This window comes from Zalophus californianus, chromosome 17 (assembly GCF_009762305.2).
Source record: "Zalophus californianus isolate mZalCal1 chromosome 17, mZalCal1.pri.v2, whole genome shotgun sequence".
NCBI classification, from domain to species: domain Eukaryota; kingdom Metazoa; phylum Chordata; class Mammalia; order Carnivora; family Otariidae; genus Zalophus; species Zalophus californianus.
Window position 1 is genome coordinate 45374688 of NC_045611.1, and position 16912 is coordinate 45391599.

The window sequence follows — 16912 nt, forward strand, 5'->3', positions numbered from 1 at the left end:
AAACAGGGACAAGCAGAGGGACGTGCTGACTGGACGAGGCAATGACTACAGGGCACTCACGTGACACGGGGTGCACGTTGCCAATCCTGAGGCTGAGGCTCGGGAACCAAGCACAGAAGTGTGGGAACGACCGAATAGGGAGGCCTACCCCGCCGCCTACCAGCGAGTGGGCGGGACCCACCAACCGGAAGTGCTCCGGCTACGTAAACTCCTCAGCAAGGAGAACGCCAGGGACAGCGGAAGTGGCAGCGCGGGTCTCTGGAGAGTGTAGTCTTTGGGATGGAGAGGTGGTGGGCGAGCAGGCTTCGCCAACGGCCGGGTGACTCTGGCATCTGCACCTCTCATGCAACGAAGCTTAGGAGCTCACGTTAAGATGCCCAGACCAAAAGGTGCACATGTTTCTTCTCCGAGGGCCAGTGAGATCCCGCGGACCACGAGAGAGTCGCAGAAATGCCCGAAGATTCTAGAAAATGTGGTCCTGGCGCCCCGCCGGTGTTACGGAGGCAGGTGGACAGACTGTGCGCGCTGACCTTCAGCGGTACGGGTGAGTTGGGGTAACCCACGCCAAGGCTCCGCACTGTGTGCCCTTCCAGGAGCAGAAACCAGGGTCCGGAATGGGGCGAGTGGGCGCAGCTCAGGGCAAAGATCTTGCGGAACGAAGCAGTGGAGTGACACTCTGTTGGGACTCCGGGATAGGAGCGACACCGGCCTTGGTGCGCCAATCCGCACAGGGAACGCCAAGGCTATTTTCTAGGAGAGCGGGATTGGCTTGGGCTAACTCCCGGGGTATTGGTGGATGGCTCTAGTCCTGTGTCCCTGGGATATTGGTGGGTGGGGAGGCGGGACTTGAGACCAAGAGCAAAAGGCCCCCTGGTGGTAGAAGTAGTCGTGTGGTGAGGAACCGTGGCTTGATCTAGAAATCCCTGGGTTTTTTATTGGAAGCTAGGTGCCACTTAGGGGAAATTTACCGGAGTTGTGGTTGGGAGGTGGGGGTATGGGGTGTGAAGAGGAAGCAGAACTTGACAGTTTTGTTCATAATGAATTTTTTTGCATTAATTTTGATTTTCAAAGATACCACCTTAAAATATTTATCTTGATTACTGAGTTTTTATGGTGCCCCCTTATATTTTGCCCCCAGAGTGCCGGCTATAGGGAAAGGCATGAAGAGATCTTACACTATATCAACTTCATTGGCACCTATTGGCCTGTAGTCTTGATAGGAAGTGAGGGCTCGGCTTCTGGGCATTAAGTAGCCAGAAAGAGGCCTTTGGAGCTATGAAGAGCACACATGAAATGGAAGGACTGAAAGCTTTAGAGAAGGGATTGGGGTGCAGGGGGTGGGAGGTGGGATCCTGAGATAATCCAGATCCCTATGTGTAGACATGTTGACACAGTCAGTGAAGAGAGACCCAAGCTGATAGATTACCTGTAATAAGTGAAACATAATATAACAACAGGTCAGGTGATGATGTGACTCAGCGAACTTACTCCCCTTTTTTTCCTTCAGGGAAGGAAAAGGGGCTGGAGGTTGAATGAGTCAATCACTTGTTCATGCCTGTGTAACGAAGCCTCCATAAAAAAACAAAAAGATGGGAGTTTGGAGAGCTTCCAGGTTGATGAAGACTCGGGGAGAGTGGTGCGCTCAGCATGAAAGCTCTGTGACCCTTCCCCATACCTTGCCCTATGCATCTCTTCCATGTGGCTGTTCCTATATTATCCTTCTATAATAAAATGGTAATCTGGTAAGTAAAATATTTCTCTAAATTCTGTGACAATTTAGCCTGAAAGTAATCTATGAATTAGAAATTAAGGCAGAAAACAAAGGACCTATTAATCACATTTCAGGTAAGAAAACTAACATAAAAGTAGGATATGAGAAAGGGAAGAAATAATCAGATGAGGGTGGGGTTGGGGCACTTATGGGGATGCAGGAGGCAGAAAGAAGTGCAGTTTGTGCATAAAATCATTACAGAGAGACAGTCTTTGGAGAGGTGTGTACACAAGGATCGTGGCTAGATTGGAAGATGACAGATATCCCGAAAGGTATATTCAGGGGTTGACAATGAATAAAAAACGAGAGTCAAGTGTAGAGACTTTCCCATCCTGTGCACAGATGGGAGGAGAGCATGGATAACATCAGTAGGTGATGTGCAAATGGGGAGTAGACAAATGTGGAGTAAATAAGCACAGCAAATAGCCCCTCAAGAGGGAGATGAGGAAAATGAGCACAATCCTATCCTCAGAAAGACACACAGCAGTTAAATCTCATGTGGAAACTCAGGTTCAAGGGTAAGAGATGGCTGCCCACACCTCTGCTATGTCACCTGCAGCCACAGGGTGGTGGGCAACGCCTTCTTGCTCCAAAAGAGTTGGCCACAGAAGGCAGAGCAGGTCCTGTCGACCTCTGATAGTCGTGGACCTGGGGCGGCGAAGGAACGGAGAAAAAGACACGACAGTAAAGCGAGGTACAGGGGACCCCGAGCAATCAGCCCGAGGTGCCAAGGTTTATTTTCCATCATCTTATATACCTTCTACAGCGATACAGATCTATAATGATTTTTAACAATACAACAGTACAGATCAATAATGATTTACAGCAATGACTTAGGTTATTGAGAATCTTTCAGGCAAGATACCAGCACACAATGCGCAGTGTTATTACGTATGATCTCTAAGGCAAGATGTGAGGACAGGGTGCTCAATGTACTATGTATGATTTCTGAAGCAGGATATGTGAACAGCGTATAAAATGCAAAAACAGGAAGGGGAGTGCACAGCGGGCTTTTCACAGCTGGCTTCCTTTTAGCAAAATAACTTTTACTGTGTACATTGGAACAAACCACGCACGTCCTTAGGGCAAATTCGCTCTGATCCTTCCAGGCTATTTAACCTCATAATCTCGAGTTTTCTCAGAGATTTCGGAGCCTTGCAATCTCGAGTTTTCTCAGAGATTTCGGAGTCTGAATGAACATGCACCAGTGGTCGCCGTGGTGTTCTGTGTCCCACAAGGTCCCACACTGAAGCTCCAGAAGGGAGGAGGTTCCACAGTGAGAGAAAAACACAAAGTAAACATAGTATCTGTATATTTTTATAATAAAATATTTCATATACATTCAAGTAGAGATGGGTACAGTGACAGATAATAAGGTAGAGGAATCAGATAGACACCACAGAGATGTAATGACAGATAAACAAATGATATGTAAGGGAGTTTATCCACATATGCAGACTTTATATGTTCACGTAAATACTTGTATTTGTGCATCATTCAGTAGAGATGTTTACACAGACTGCACTCACGTTGTGAAGTCAACAGGAGATGAAGTAAAAACAAAGCAGTTATCGAGTATCCGTCTGTTTTTTTTAAGATGTTATTTATTTATTTGACAGAGAGAGACATAGCGAGAGAGGGAACACCAGCAGGGGGAGTGGGAGAGGGAGAAGCAGGCTCCCCGCCGAGCAGGGAGCCGATGCAGGGCTCAATCCCAGGACCCAGAGATCATGACCTGAGCCGAAGGCAGACGCCCAACGACTGAGCCACCCAGGCGCCCCGAGTATCAGTCTGTCTTGTGAGACACACACAAACACAGCTCCTCGCCTCCCTTCTGAACACCGCTACTGCCTGCAGCAGGTGGCAATTCTAGCCCTGGCCACTTCTCTCACAGTGTCAGAGACATGGAAGTACATACCACAAAACTCACTAGAAACAAAAGCCAGGAAGTGCAGAGGCTGTGGAAAACGGACTTCAAGTAGGAGGGATTAGAAAGTCCAGGAGAGGGATTCCAGAGAGGATCCAGATGCCTGCACAAAGGCCAGGCAGTGAGCAGACCCAGGTGTCTGTGACTAAGTTAGCATGAACTCAAACATCGTCTGATACAATGCTTCTCAAAAGCTGCTGCAACAGACCCACCTGGGGGGCTTAGTAAACACAGATTGCTGGGCCTCACCCTGAGTTTCTAATTCAGTGCCTGTGTGGCACCTGGGTATGTGCATTTCTAATATGTTTCCAGGTAACAGTGATGCTGCTCATCCAAGGAGCACACTAGGCTCTACTCTAACACCAGGTCAGGGGGAGGTACTAAAGAGCAAAGCAGCAGCAGAAGGGACTTGAAGCCTGCCTGTAGGGGCTTCTCTGGAAACTCCTCAAACATAAAAACCTCCAAGATGTTGCAAGAACATCGACAGCATCATGTCTCCAAATAAAAGGTACCACTCAGGAAGTGCTTGGCCAGGTAGTGACAGGCCCAACCACTGGACCCACGTAAACCTTCCAGAAAACCTGGGACCCCGGCACTCTGAGAACCCCTTTCTACCCTCCCTCACTGAGATCTGACACCCTGTTTCCTGATAACATTCCATTATAGCACAGGAAGGAATGTCACTGATATGCCCACTTTTATGGACTTTCCTAGATAAAAATAACCACTCGATATAGAAATTTTTTTTAAATAAATGTTTATTTTTCATATAAAAGAGCACAAAATTTTACATCAGTTTAATGGAAACCCTAAAATACAAAGAAAAGATATAAAAATAATGATAAAAATAGTCAACGAGGCAAAGCAATACTTAAGAGATCTTATATCCTAAAATACATATATAGCTATCTATGCTATTTTAAAAATCAAGGCAGAAACAAAAGGGGTGCTACATACCTCTAAATTTATGCATTCCAATTTTCCAGTTTAACTCTAAAATTAATCTGGAGATCGGTCATGAAAAAAATGGGGAAAGTGTCTAACTCAACTGATGGGACAAAGAAAATAATCATTGGTAAGTAACTGCAAATAAATACCTAACCAAGACAAAAAACCATGGCACCTCTTCTGGGGAAAGGCTGAAATGGGGGATAGAGGAAAAAACTGTGACCCTCAAAGGAAAATAAGACAGAAGAAATCAGGCCAGAATATTAAGGAATTGGAAATGAGTCTCCATATCAGAAAAGGAACACAACAAACAGCAAGAGGAAAGACAGAGGCAAAAGTCACCGACTCCAGGGGTGGGGAGGTCCATGAGAATGAAGGAGGCAGGAAGAGAGGTGGAGTGTGTACATAAAATCATTCCCTAGAGCTGTGCTGTCCAATGACGCAGCCACTCATCACATGTGGCTACTGAGCACTAGAAACATGGCTAGTTTGAACTGAGAAATGGTGTAGATAGAAAATACACTCCAGCGGCGCCTGGTGGCTCAGTCGGTTAAGCATCTGCTTTCCGCTCAGGTCGTGATCCCAGGGTCCTGGGATCGAGCCCCGCATCGGGCTCCCTCTCCCACTCTCTCTGCTTGTGTTCCCTTTCTCGCTGTCTCTCTCTGTCAAATAAATAAATAAAATCTTAAAAAAAACTATCCCAATCACAGACCCGCAAGCTGAAGAATTTTAAACTGTTAAGCGTCACTGTCTTGATTATCACCATGACATGAGATCAAAAAATCAAATCAGCACATGCCATATAGACTGGATGTCTCATCTGAAATAGATATATGCTGTGCATGGAGAAGCACTGAACTTATCCAGGGGGCAGCATGCCAGGAGGTGCCACACATGTATCTGGGTGTGCATTTGAATGGAGTGCTCAAACTCTCATCCGCACAGCTCCGCTGTCCTTCACTGGCACTGCAGGGGTGGAACTAGGAGGGGAATCCACATCCGGTGATACAATGGGGAAAGAGACACTTTGGGATTTTGCCCTGATTTCTGAGGGGTATTTTCTCTTCTCCCTCTGGGTTGTATTTTCTTGCTGTCCGCCTGTCTACCATTTTGCCACCCCAAACTGTAGCCCAACTCATCTCCTCAGCGTGAATGTTGAGAGTTTAGACTTACCTCTTTAATCTCTACAAGATTTGCCCAAAATTCAGACTTAAAAGAATAAAAACAAGTTTGCTTGAGAAAGTTCAGCCTCCCCCTTCTTAGGGGAACCCTTAAAGAAACATCAGCCCAGTGTCTCCCCATCTCTGCTCAACAACTCCTTGTGACCTCTCCTTCAGGAGCAGAAGGCAAATTCTTACCTAGGCCCACCTGCCTCCACGAACTGTAACACAGGACCGACACACAGAGATCAATAACTCAATATAATTTAACATAATACAAAGTCAGGAAGGGATGCCCATCATGAAATGTTTAAGCAATAAAGCTGCAGTGATGGGGAGGGACGGGAAATAGTACAGGACTCTAGGGATGGGCTGGGAGTGAGTCCCGATAAACTCTACATCCTGGTAGAGGTAGGGTGCAGGCAATCAGACTCTGAAGAGAAAGGTAAGCCAAAATTCTATCTATGTAAACACACACAATTAAGATCACATCAGATAGAGTCAGGTGGGTTAGGAATGACAGAAAGCAAAGGAAACAATTGAAAATGTGAAGGTTTCTCCATAAACCGTTAGGAGGGTAAATGCCAGACACACCTCCAGCATGTGTTTATAGTCAATTAACAAGGCAAAGTTTGGAGCAGCAAGGAGAGATGGAGGCCAGGCACTTCCTCTGGATCATCAATGTGAACCTGGCAGCAAGCCACTCTGGATACTACCATTTTCCCCATGACGAATCAAAGCCACAGTGAGTCTCATTGGTGGGTTCAAGGTCAGAGAGCTAATAAAGGCTGCCATCTGGGATCTGAATGAGGCTGTTGGCCTCCCAGGCCTGTTCCTGATGCTCAATGACTAAAAATCAATCTCACTTAGTGATAAGTACAAGTGGGGCGCCTGGGTGGCTCAGTCGTTAAGCGGCTGCCTTTGGCTCAGGTCATGACCCCAAGGTCCTGGGATTGAGTCCTGCATCAGGCTCCCTGCTCTGCAGGAAGCCTGCTTCTCCCTCTGCCACTCCCCCTGCTTGTGTTCCTCTCTGGCTCTCTGTCATATAAATAAATAAAAACTTTTTTTTTTTAAAGTACAAAGTATCTCTCCAAATCCCTCAAGTTATTCTTTTCTGTTAGTATTTGTTCTGTGAGCTAGACAAGGCAGAAGAAAAGGGAGAAAATGTAAACTCAGGAAAGTAAACACACTTCTAAACTGATGCATGGTCAAAGAAGAAAATGCAACATACCCAAGGATAAAATTGCATTTGGCATAGGGACCTAAGCCTGTATGAAGCCTCTCATCCAAAGCTATGAAATAAATCCTACAAAAATAAGAGATCCACTCACTGAGTAACATTTTAAAGGATCTGGGAAGGTAGCGCTATTATCTATGACTAAAAGAGTCAAACCAGGGTTATAGTTTTTAAACAAAACAAAAATTCCTAAACCTCCTTAACTGGCTGTTCCTTTTACAAGAACCACGTATGTCTGTCAAAAAAATAAATTAAAGAAATTGGGGAATTATTACTAATAATAAGGTACCAAAGTTAGGAACATATTTTCCCTTAAGAGAAAAAAAATCCAGGGCGCCTGGGTGGCTCAGTCCTTAAGCGGCTGCCTTCCGCTCAGGTCATGATCCCAGGGTCCTGGGATTGAGCCCGGTATCCGGCTCCCTGCTCTGCGGGAAGCCTGCTTTCTCCCTCTCCCACTCCCCCTGCTTGTGTTTCCTCTCTCGCGGTGTCTCTGTCAAATAAATAAAATCTTAAAAAAAAAAAAACCAAAGTAACTTGCTATGCCTTTCACAGCAATTTCTCAAAATAAATTTTTATGAAGCCTAGGACAATCAAAACAAAAGTTGGTTTTATTAACAACATAAAATCCCCAAAGCCACTGTAACTGATTGTCCTTATCACAGACATTCCACTAAATAATACAGCTAACAAGAATGGGATTTTTAAAAGGCCGGGGCCCTATAGTATAAATACACTCTTAACCAGGAATTTACTCATTTACTAAACCTGAATCCATTGGCCAACCCTCCCCGCGGAAGGTGCTGCAAAAAACACCTGCCAACGGGCGCCCGGGTGGCTCAATCGGTTAAGCATCTGCCTTTGGCTCAGGTCATGATCTCTGGGTCCTGGGATTGAGCCCCACAACGGGCTCTCCGCTCAGTCGGGGGGCTGCTTCTCTTTCTCCCTGTGCCTGCCGCTCCCCCTCTTTGTGCGGGCTCTCTGTCAAATAAGTAAAACCTTAAAAAAAAAAAAAACCCACCAAAAAATAAAAGGGAGTTTTACCCAGGGGGGGTGGAAAATGCCTGCTTTTTACCTTTAATACCAAGACCCTGCCAGTCGGACGTCAGAAACCCTGTGGATCAGCCTCTGCGCGGGCGCCCCCCCAGTCCGGCTGGAAACCAGAAAGAGCTGGAGGTTTAACCGCTTGGGTTTCCAGCCCGAGTCCCGACTCGCGCCGTCGCGACAGCCGAATTCCCAGGCACGCAGGGCGGACCCGAACGTCCCACGTCCAGCGGTCTCCTCCCAGCCCAGCGTAAGGATCTGGAACCATGTTCAGCCCCATCTGCCTTCACAGCTTCTTCCGGCCTCGCGCTTGCCTGTGCCTTCGCGTGGGGGCGGGCTTCCGGAAACAGTGGCCAATGGGAAACACGATTAAATACACTGGACTCAAAGCAACACCGAGGAAGAAAGGAAGAATGCAGGTATCTCAAATATAGTCAGAGCCCTTAGCCAATGGATGTGCAAAAAAGGGCTCGCCTCTCGTTGACCAATAAAAAGTGTTTACGGCCGACCCGCCTACAAAGAGTAACAAAGGTTTCTTGCGGAAGTCCAGGCAAGAACGCTTCCTCTGGGCGCTTCACCCTGACTTTGCAATCTTTCGCGCTGTTGGCTGAATCGTCTAGGAGATTTGCACTCGGCGCTGGAGACCCCCTGTCCTCGTCCAGGTGTTACGACCCCTGAACTCCGAGACCTGACTTTGCACACAGCAGGTCTCATTATCAATGGGCTAATAAATAATAAAATAAAGGAAATGGACAGTGAAGACATTAATGAATAAAATCAAGCAGACACTTGCGGTGCAGGGCCTCTTCTTTGCAAAACCAAATCCAGGGGCAAAACCAAATCCAATACGTTTCTAACAAGCAATCAGAGTACAGAGGGGGCAGGCAGCAGAGCTTTGCATTTGATTCATATAATTTGTCAGTAAAGTCCCAGAGTTTGCAGCCATTTCAATGTTCTACAGTTTACCTCAGTTCTGGGAGCAGCGCTTCTCTTACAAGCAACCGCGACCAACGGCTTTAATTTCAGCAAATTCCTCTTTATGTGCGTATCTGGAACTGTCTGTGGGGTAACATTTTAAAATTTCTATTTCGAAGGGATCCACGGCTCTCGTGTGTTTGTGTGTGTGTGTGTGTGTGTGTGTGTGTGTTTCTTGGCATCCCCTGGGGTCCGCGGGCCCCTCGACTCCAATCTCCACCCACGGAATTCAGAGCCACATTCTTGTACTGCGCGAGTGTCTTCCAAATAGAAGAAACAGTATTATTGCAGACTGGCTCTCTGGTTCTGATCTAGGCGGTCGCGTTGACGTCCAGACAGTGCTGTGCGTGTTGACCGTGGTTTTCAGTGAAGGGAGGGTAAGAAACAGACCGTGACTAACAGAAGTGCGTTCCTAAGGCTGGATTGGTCACAGATGGAAGAAGAGCCTCCCTAACGCCCCAGGGGCCAAATGGCGGCCTAGTGGGAGGTACAGCACGGCTGTAAATGACTGGCGGGGGCGGGTCCTTCCAACAACAATGGAGCTAGTGGGAGGCCTGCGAGGCTGGGCCAATCCCGCTGTGACTGGCGGGGGCCAGCCCTCCTCTAACAACAAAAGGCCCCTAGGAAAGAATCCTGCATACCAAGGGACGCTGAGGCGTTACTATGGGAACTTAGGGTCTTCCAGGTCTTGATTAACTCCTTTCTCCCACAATTTTTTCTTTTTCTAACTGGTTCTTATAACCCTATGAGGCCTCAGTGTGCCGTCTCTCGCGGCAGAGTTTTCTCTAGTCTCGGGGCTGTTTCCTAAATCACTGCGCTAATCTCACTCCTCTGCTCCTGATTACCCCAAACATTTGTCGCGTGCTGGCTCTTGTCCCTGCTAGACCTGCTCTCTCGCCGGCTACTGAGAGGGCAGTTGGGATTTTGGAAGAGGGGGCAGGTGCAGGGTACCCGTGGCGGGGTGGGAGAGAAGGGGAGACGGGCTCCTCCACACCTTTGCCCACTCAGGTTCCCCAAGGCTCTGACAGGAGAATCCTTACCTTTTCCGCAAGGTTTTAAATTGAGACACTTGGGAAGAGGGCAGAATTGCAGCATAATACAAGCTGGGGGAAGGGGGATATGGGAAAGGTGGGAGATGCATCAACTAAGGCGGTATCTTTATTACTTTATTCCAGTATTTTAATCTTTATTTTACCCCATACCTTTGCCTAATCACGTTTCTCTGTCTCTACCAGGCACCCCTCTCCCCTGGGGTGGGGGGGGGGCGGTTGAGAGGATGTCAGTCCCCAGTCTCTGCTCCCTTGGCCTGAATTGGAATTAGTCCCTTCTTTTTTATTATTATTTTAAAAAGATTATATTTATTTATTTGACAGAGACAAAGTGAGAGAAGGAACACAAGCAGGGGGAGTGGGAGAGGGAGAAGCAGGCTTCCCGCTGAGCAGGGAGCCCGATGCGGGGCTCCATGCCGCGCTCCATCCCAGGACTCTGGGATCATGACCTGAGCCGAAGGCAAACGCTTAACGACTGAGCCACCCAGGCGCCCCAGTCCCAGAGCTTTCAGTTTCAGTGTACATATCTTGGCTGGAAGGGATGGCGTCGTTGGACTTTTAAAATATTCAATTTTCGCAAAGTTATATTTATCGCTCTCTTCCTTTATGTATACTGAATTTTGTTTCTTACATGCAAAAGTATTCTTATCCTGCAATTAAAAAAAAATCCTTCTTTATTTTCTTCTAATTCTGTAATAGTTTCTGATTTTTACATTTCCTTTGGAGTTGATTTTGGGGGTACGGTGTGAGGTAGAGATGAATTTGCATGTCATCCTTGTGTAGCGGCCATGCTAATCTTCTCTGTATCATTCCAATTTTAGTATATGTGCTGCTGAAGGGAGCAAGGTGTGAGGTAGAGATGTAACCATTTTTTCCCCCGGATGGATATTTCTCCAAAGAAGACATACAGATCACCAAAAGACACAGGAAAAGATGCTCATCATCACTCATCATCAGGAAAATGCAATCAAAACTACAATAAGAGATCACCTCATACCTGTCGGAATGGCTAAAATCAACAACATAAGAAATAGTGTTGGCAAGGATGTGGAGAAAAAGGAACCCTCTTGCACTGTTGGTGGGAATGCAAACTGGTGCAGCTACTGTGGAAAATAGTATGGAGGTTCCTCAAAAAATTAAAAATGGAACTACCTGGGCACCTGGGTGGTTCAGTCAGTTAAGCAGCTGCCTTCAGCTCAGGTCATGATCCTGGGGTTCTGGGAATGAGCCCCTCATCAGGGCTCCCTGCTCGGTGGGGAGTCTGCTTTTTCCTATGTCCCTTGCCCCTAAACATGTGCTCTCTCTCTCAAATGAATAAATAAAATCTTTTTTTTAAAAATAGAACTACCCTATGATTTTTCTCTTTATTTTACACCATACCTTTGCCTAATCACGTTTCTCTGTCTCTACCAGGCGCCCCTCTCCCCTGGGGGGGCGGTGAGGGGATGTTAGTCCCCAGTCTCTGCTCCCTTGGCCTGAATTGGAATTAGTCCCTTCTTTTTATTATTATTTTTAAAAGATTTTATTTGTTTGACAGAGAGAGAGACAAAGCGAGAGAAGGAACACAAGCAGGGGGAGTGGGAGAGGGAGAAGCAGGCTTCCTGCTGAGTGGGATGATGATTCAGCAAACACACTATTGGGTATTTTCCTGAAGAATACGAAAACACTAATTCAAAGGGATACGTGCATCCCTTTGTTTATAGCAGCATTATTTACAATAGCCAAGATATGGAAGCAGCCCAAGTGTCCATTCACTGATGAATGGATAAAGAAGTTGTGGTGTACAGGTGCGCCTGGGTGACTCAGTCGTTCAGTAACTGACTTCGGCTCAGGTCATGATCCCGGGGTCCTGGGATCGAGCCCCGCATCGGATTCCCTGCTCCATGGGAAGCCTGCTTCTCCCTCTCCCACTCTCCCTGCTTGTGTTCCCTCTCTCGCTGTGTCTCTCTCTGTCAAATAAATAAATAAATCTTAAAAAAAAAAGAAGTTGTGGTGTATATATACAATAGAATATTATTCAGCCATAAAAAAGAATGAAATTTTGCCATATGCAACCACATGGATGGAGCTGCAGAGTATAATGCTGTGAAATAAGTCAGTCAAAGAAAAAAAAATACCATATGATTCCATTCACATGTGGAATTTACGAAGACTCACTTTAAAGACTCACTTTAAAAAAAATAAATAATGGGGCGCCTGGGTGGCTCAGTTATTAAGCGTCTGCCTTCAGCTCAGGTCATGATTCCAGGGTCATGGGATCGAGCCCCACATCGGGCTCCCTGCTCAGCGGGAAGCCTGCTTTTCCCTCTCCCACCCCCCCTGCTTGTGTTTCCTCTCTCACTGTGTCTCTCTCTGTCAAATAAATAAAATCTTTAATAAATAAATTAATTAAATAAAGGCGCCTGGGTGGCAAAGAAATAAATAAAATAAATAATAAAGACTCACTTTAGACCCAAAGACACATATAGCTTCAAAGTGAAGTAATAGAAAATTACATTTAGGCAATTGGTAACTCAAAGAGACCTGAGATGGCTATAATAGCATAAAAAAGTAGACTTTAAATGAGAAAAGGTTACAAGAGACAATGAATTATATATTAATTAAAGTGTCAGTCTTCAGAAGATATAACAGTCATAAACAGAGCCCTATAATATATAAAGCAAAACCTGATAGGATTGAATGAAGAAACAGGCAATTCAACAATAATAGCTGAAGACTTCAAGACCCAATATTCATAATAGACACACAACTAGATAGATCAACAAGGAAATAGAGGACTTGAACAACACTGTAAACCAACTAGAACTAACAGACATATAATAAAACACCAGAATAAACATTATTCTCAAGTGTACATGGAACACTCTTTAGTGTATGGTTCCAGACCATACATTAAGCCACACACACACACCACACAACTCAGTAAATTTATAAGCATCAAAACCATATAATGTATCTTCCCTGACCAAATGGAATGAAATTAGAAATCAATAGAGAAGGAAATCGACTATTCACAACTACATGAAAATTAAACACAGTTTCAAACAACCAGTGGATCAATGAAAAAAATCACAACAGAATTTAGACAATACTTTGAGATGAATGAAAACAAACATATCAAAACTTCAAGGCTGCAGCTAACACAGTACTGAGAGGGAAATTCATAGCTATAAATGGCTACATTAAAAACAAGAAAGATCTCGGGCGCCTGGGTGGCTCAGTTGGTTAAGCGACTGCCTTCGGCTCAGGTCATGATCCCGGGGTCCCAGGATCGAGTCCCACATCGGGCTCCCTGCTCAGCAGGGAGTCTGCTTCTCCCTCTGACCCTCTTCCCTCTCGTGCTCTCTCTCATTCTCTCTTTCTCAAATAAATAAATAAAATCTTTAAAAAAAAAAAACAAGAAAGATCTCAAATCAATAACCTGACTTTCCACCTTAAGGAACTAGAAAAAGAAGAGCAAATAAACACAAAGTAAGCAGAAGGAAGGAAATGGTAAAGATTAGAAAGGATATAAATAAAATAGGAAATAGAAAAACAACAGATAATCAACAAAATAAAAAATTGGTTCCTTGAAAAGATTGACAAAATTGATGCACCAATAGATAGACTAAGAAAAATAGAAGATTCAAGTTACTAATATCTGGAATGAAAGTTGGGACATTACTACTGACCTTACAGACATAAAAAAAATAAGAGAATATTATGAACAATTTTATAAACAAATCAGATGACTCAGATGAAATGGACAAGTTCCTGGAAACACACAAACTACCATAACCTATTCAAGAGGAGTATGTAACAGTCTTTCTATGACAATAAGGAGATTGAATCTGAAAGCAAGTACTGTTAATGGAATGAATGTTTGTGTTCCTCTCAAAATTCATATGTTGAAGTCCTAACCTCCCACATGAAGATATTTCAAGTTGGAGCCTTTGAGAGATAATTAGGCTTAGATGAAGTCATGAGGGCAGGGTTGCCACGATGGGACTAGTGCCCTTATAAGAAGAAACCAGAAAGTGTGCTCTCTCTCTCTCCCTCTGCCATATGAGGATACAGCAAGCAGGCAGCTGTCTGCAAATCAGAAAGAAGGTCCTCACCAGATGCTGAATCTGGTGGGACCTTGACCTTGGACTCCCCAGGTTCCAGAACTGTGAGAAATAAATGTTTGTTGTTTAGGCTACATAATCTATGGTTATTTTATTATAGCACCCCAAAATGACTAAGAAAACTTCTAACAAATAAAAGAATCATGTGGTTTCACTGGTGAATTCTACCGAACATTTAAAGAATTAGCACCAATACTTCTGAAACTCTTCCAAAAAAATAGGAAAGAAGGGAATACTTCCAAATTCATTCTATGAGACCAGTATTACCCTAATATCAAAGCCAGATAAATATATCACAGAAAACTACAGGCCAATATTCTTTATGAATAGAAATGTAAGAATCCTCAATAAAATACTAGCAAATTGAATTAAGTTGCATATAAAAAAATTATGCACCATGAACAAGTGGGATGTATCCCAGGAATGTAACGCTGGTTCAACATAGGAAAATCCATGAATGAAATATATCATATTAATAGAACAAAGAGAAAAGGACATCTATGAAAATTAATAGTGAAAGCTTTCTCCTCTAAGACAAGGAACAAGACAAGGAGGTCTGCTCTTGCCACTTCTCTTAAACGTCATACTGGAAGTTCTAGCCAAGGCAACTGGGCAAGAAAAAGATGTAAAAGTCATCCAAATTGGAAAGGAAAAAAGCAAAAACTATCTCTGTTCACAGATAATATGATCTTGTATATAGAAAACTCTAAAGAATCCACTAAAAATTATTAGAACTAATAAATGAGTTCAGCAAAGCTGCAGGATACAAAAATCAATGTTCAAAAATCAGTTGTATTTCTATATACTAGTAATGAACAATCCCAAAATGAAATTTAAAACAAGAATAAATTCTTAACTTTACCTAACAAGGTGAAAGATTTGTATACCGAAAAATATAAAACACTGTTGAAAGAAATTAAAGACTTAAATAAATGAGAAGATATCCTGTGTTCATGGATTGTAAGCCTTAATGTTGTTAAGATGGCAATATTCCCCAAAGTTACTGCAGATCCAATGCAATCCCTATCAAAATCCCAATGGCCTTCTCTTGCAGAAATGGACAAGCTGATCCTAAAATTTATATGGTATTGCAAAGGACTCAGAATGGCCAAAATTATCTTGAAAAATAAGAAAATTGGAAGACTCACATTTCTTGTTTTCAAAACTTATTACAATGTTACAGAATCAAACACCAAAGGCTAGACATATATCAATGAAAGTGAATTGGGAAGCTAGAGATAAACCCATACATCTAAGGTCAACTGATTTCCAACAAGTGTGCAAGACTATTCAGTGGGGAAAGAACAGTCTTTTCAACAAATGGTGCTGGGACAATTGGGTATCAACATGTAAAAGGAGGAATTTGGACCCCTACCTTACACCATATAAAAACTATAAATGATCAAGGACATAAATGTAAGAGCTAAAACTATGAAACTCTTAAAAGGAAATATAGGTATAAAATTTTGTGACTTTGTATTCGGTAACCATTACTTTTCTTTTTTTAAAATATTTTATTTATTTATTCATCAGAGAGAGAGCACAAGCAGGGAGAGCGGCAGGCAGAGGGAGAAGCAGGGTCCTCGCTGAGCAAGGAGCCTGATGCGGGACTTGATCCCAGGTCCCTGGGATCATGACCCGAGCCGAAGGCAGATGCTTGACTGACTGAGCCACCCAGACGTCCCTAGGTAAACATTTCTTTTTTTTTTTTAAGATTTTATTTATTTATTTGAGAGAGAGAGAATGAGAGACAGAGAGCACGAGAGGGAAGAGGGTCAGAGGGAGAAGCAGACTCCCCGCTGAGCAGGGAGCCCGACGTGGGACTCGATCCCAGGACTCCAGGATCATGACCTGAGCCGAAGGCAGTCGCTTAACCAACTGAGCCACCCAGGCGCCCCTCTAGGTAACCATTTCTTAAATAGAACATCAAAAGCACAAATATCAAGAAAAAAGCAAATAAATTAGACTTCATCAAAATTAAAAACTTGTGCATCAAAGGAAACCACCAAGAAAGTGAAAATACAACCCACAGAATGGGAGACCATATTTGCAAATGATAGTAACATACAAATAATTTTTATAGTTCAACAACAAAGATAATCCAGTTTTAAAATGGGCAAAGGACTTGAATAGACATTTCCCTAAAGAAGATATACAAATGGCCAATAAACACATGAGAAGAAACTCAACATCATTAGTAATTACAGAAATGTAAATCAAAACCACAATAAGATACCACTTCACAGCTACCAATGGGATTAGGATTTAAAAAAAGGGGGGGCGGGGTACGGGGAATGACAATTATTGGTGAAAATGTGGAGGAACCAGAACCCTCATACATTGCCAGTGGCAACAAAGTAAGATGGTGTAACCACTACGGGAAACAATTTGGCAGCTCCTCAAAAAGCGAAAGATAGAATGATCATATGATCCACGAATTCCACTCTTCCACATATATCCAAGAGAATTAAATGCCTATACTCAATGAAAATCTTGTACATGAATGTTCATCATAACATTTTTCATAATAGCTCCAAACTGGAAACAACTCAAATGTCCATCAACTGAAGAATGGATAAAATATGTGCTATATCCATACAACAGAATATTGTTCAGCCCTAAGAAGGAATGTAGTACTGACACCTGCTACAACATGGATGAACCGTGAAAATATTATGCAAAGTGAAAGCAGCCATAA

The 16912-nt window shown here is 43.8% G+C and overlaps 1 protein-coding gene, 1 long non-coding RNA gene and 1 pseudogene across 3 annotated transcripts in view; 1 reads left to right on the top strand and 2 right to left on the bottom strand.

Annotated features, from left to right (window-relative positions):
* Positions 1-16912, bottom strand: part of LOC113935420 — a 93359-nt gene that overhangs the window by 24276 nt on the left and 52171 nt on the right. Inside the window, 6 exon segments of the mRNA XM_035724896.1 lie at positions 161-354; positions 531-709; positions 2841-2995; positions 7038-7112; positions 8125-8342; positions 8625-8808. Of these exon segments, the coding sequence (XP_035580789.1) occupies positions 161-354; positions 531-709; positions 2841-2995; positions 7038-7112; positions 8125-8342; positions 8625-8808 (1005 nt within the window).
* Positions 196-11068, top strand: LOC113935666. 2 transcript variants are annotated; one of them, XR_004819774.1, is made up of 3 exons: positions 196-544; positions 1508-1742; positions 10930-11068. It is a non-coding gene; the product is annotated as an uncharacterized LOC113935666 (long non-coding RNA). The 2 variants fall into 2 exon arrangements; XR_003524082.2 differs by lacking the exon at positions 10930-11068 and having other exon boundaries at positions 197-544; positions 1508-1746.
* LOC113933896 lies at positions 10868-10953 on the bottom strand (annotated as a pseudogene).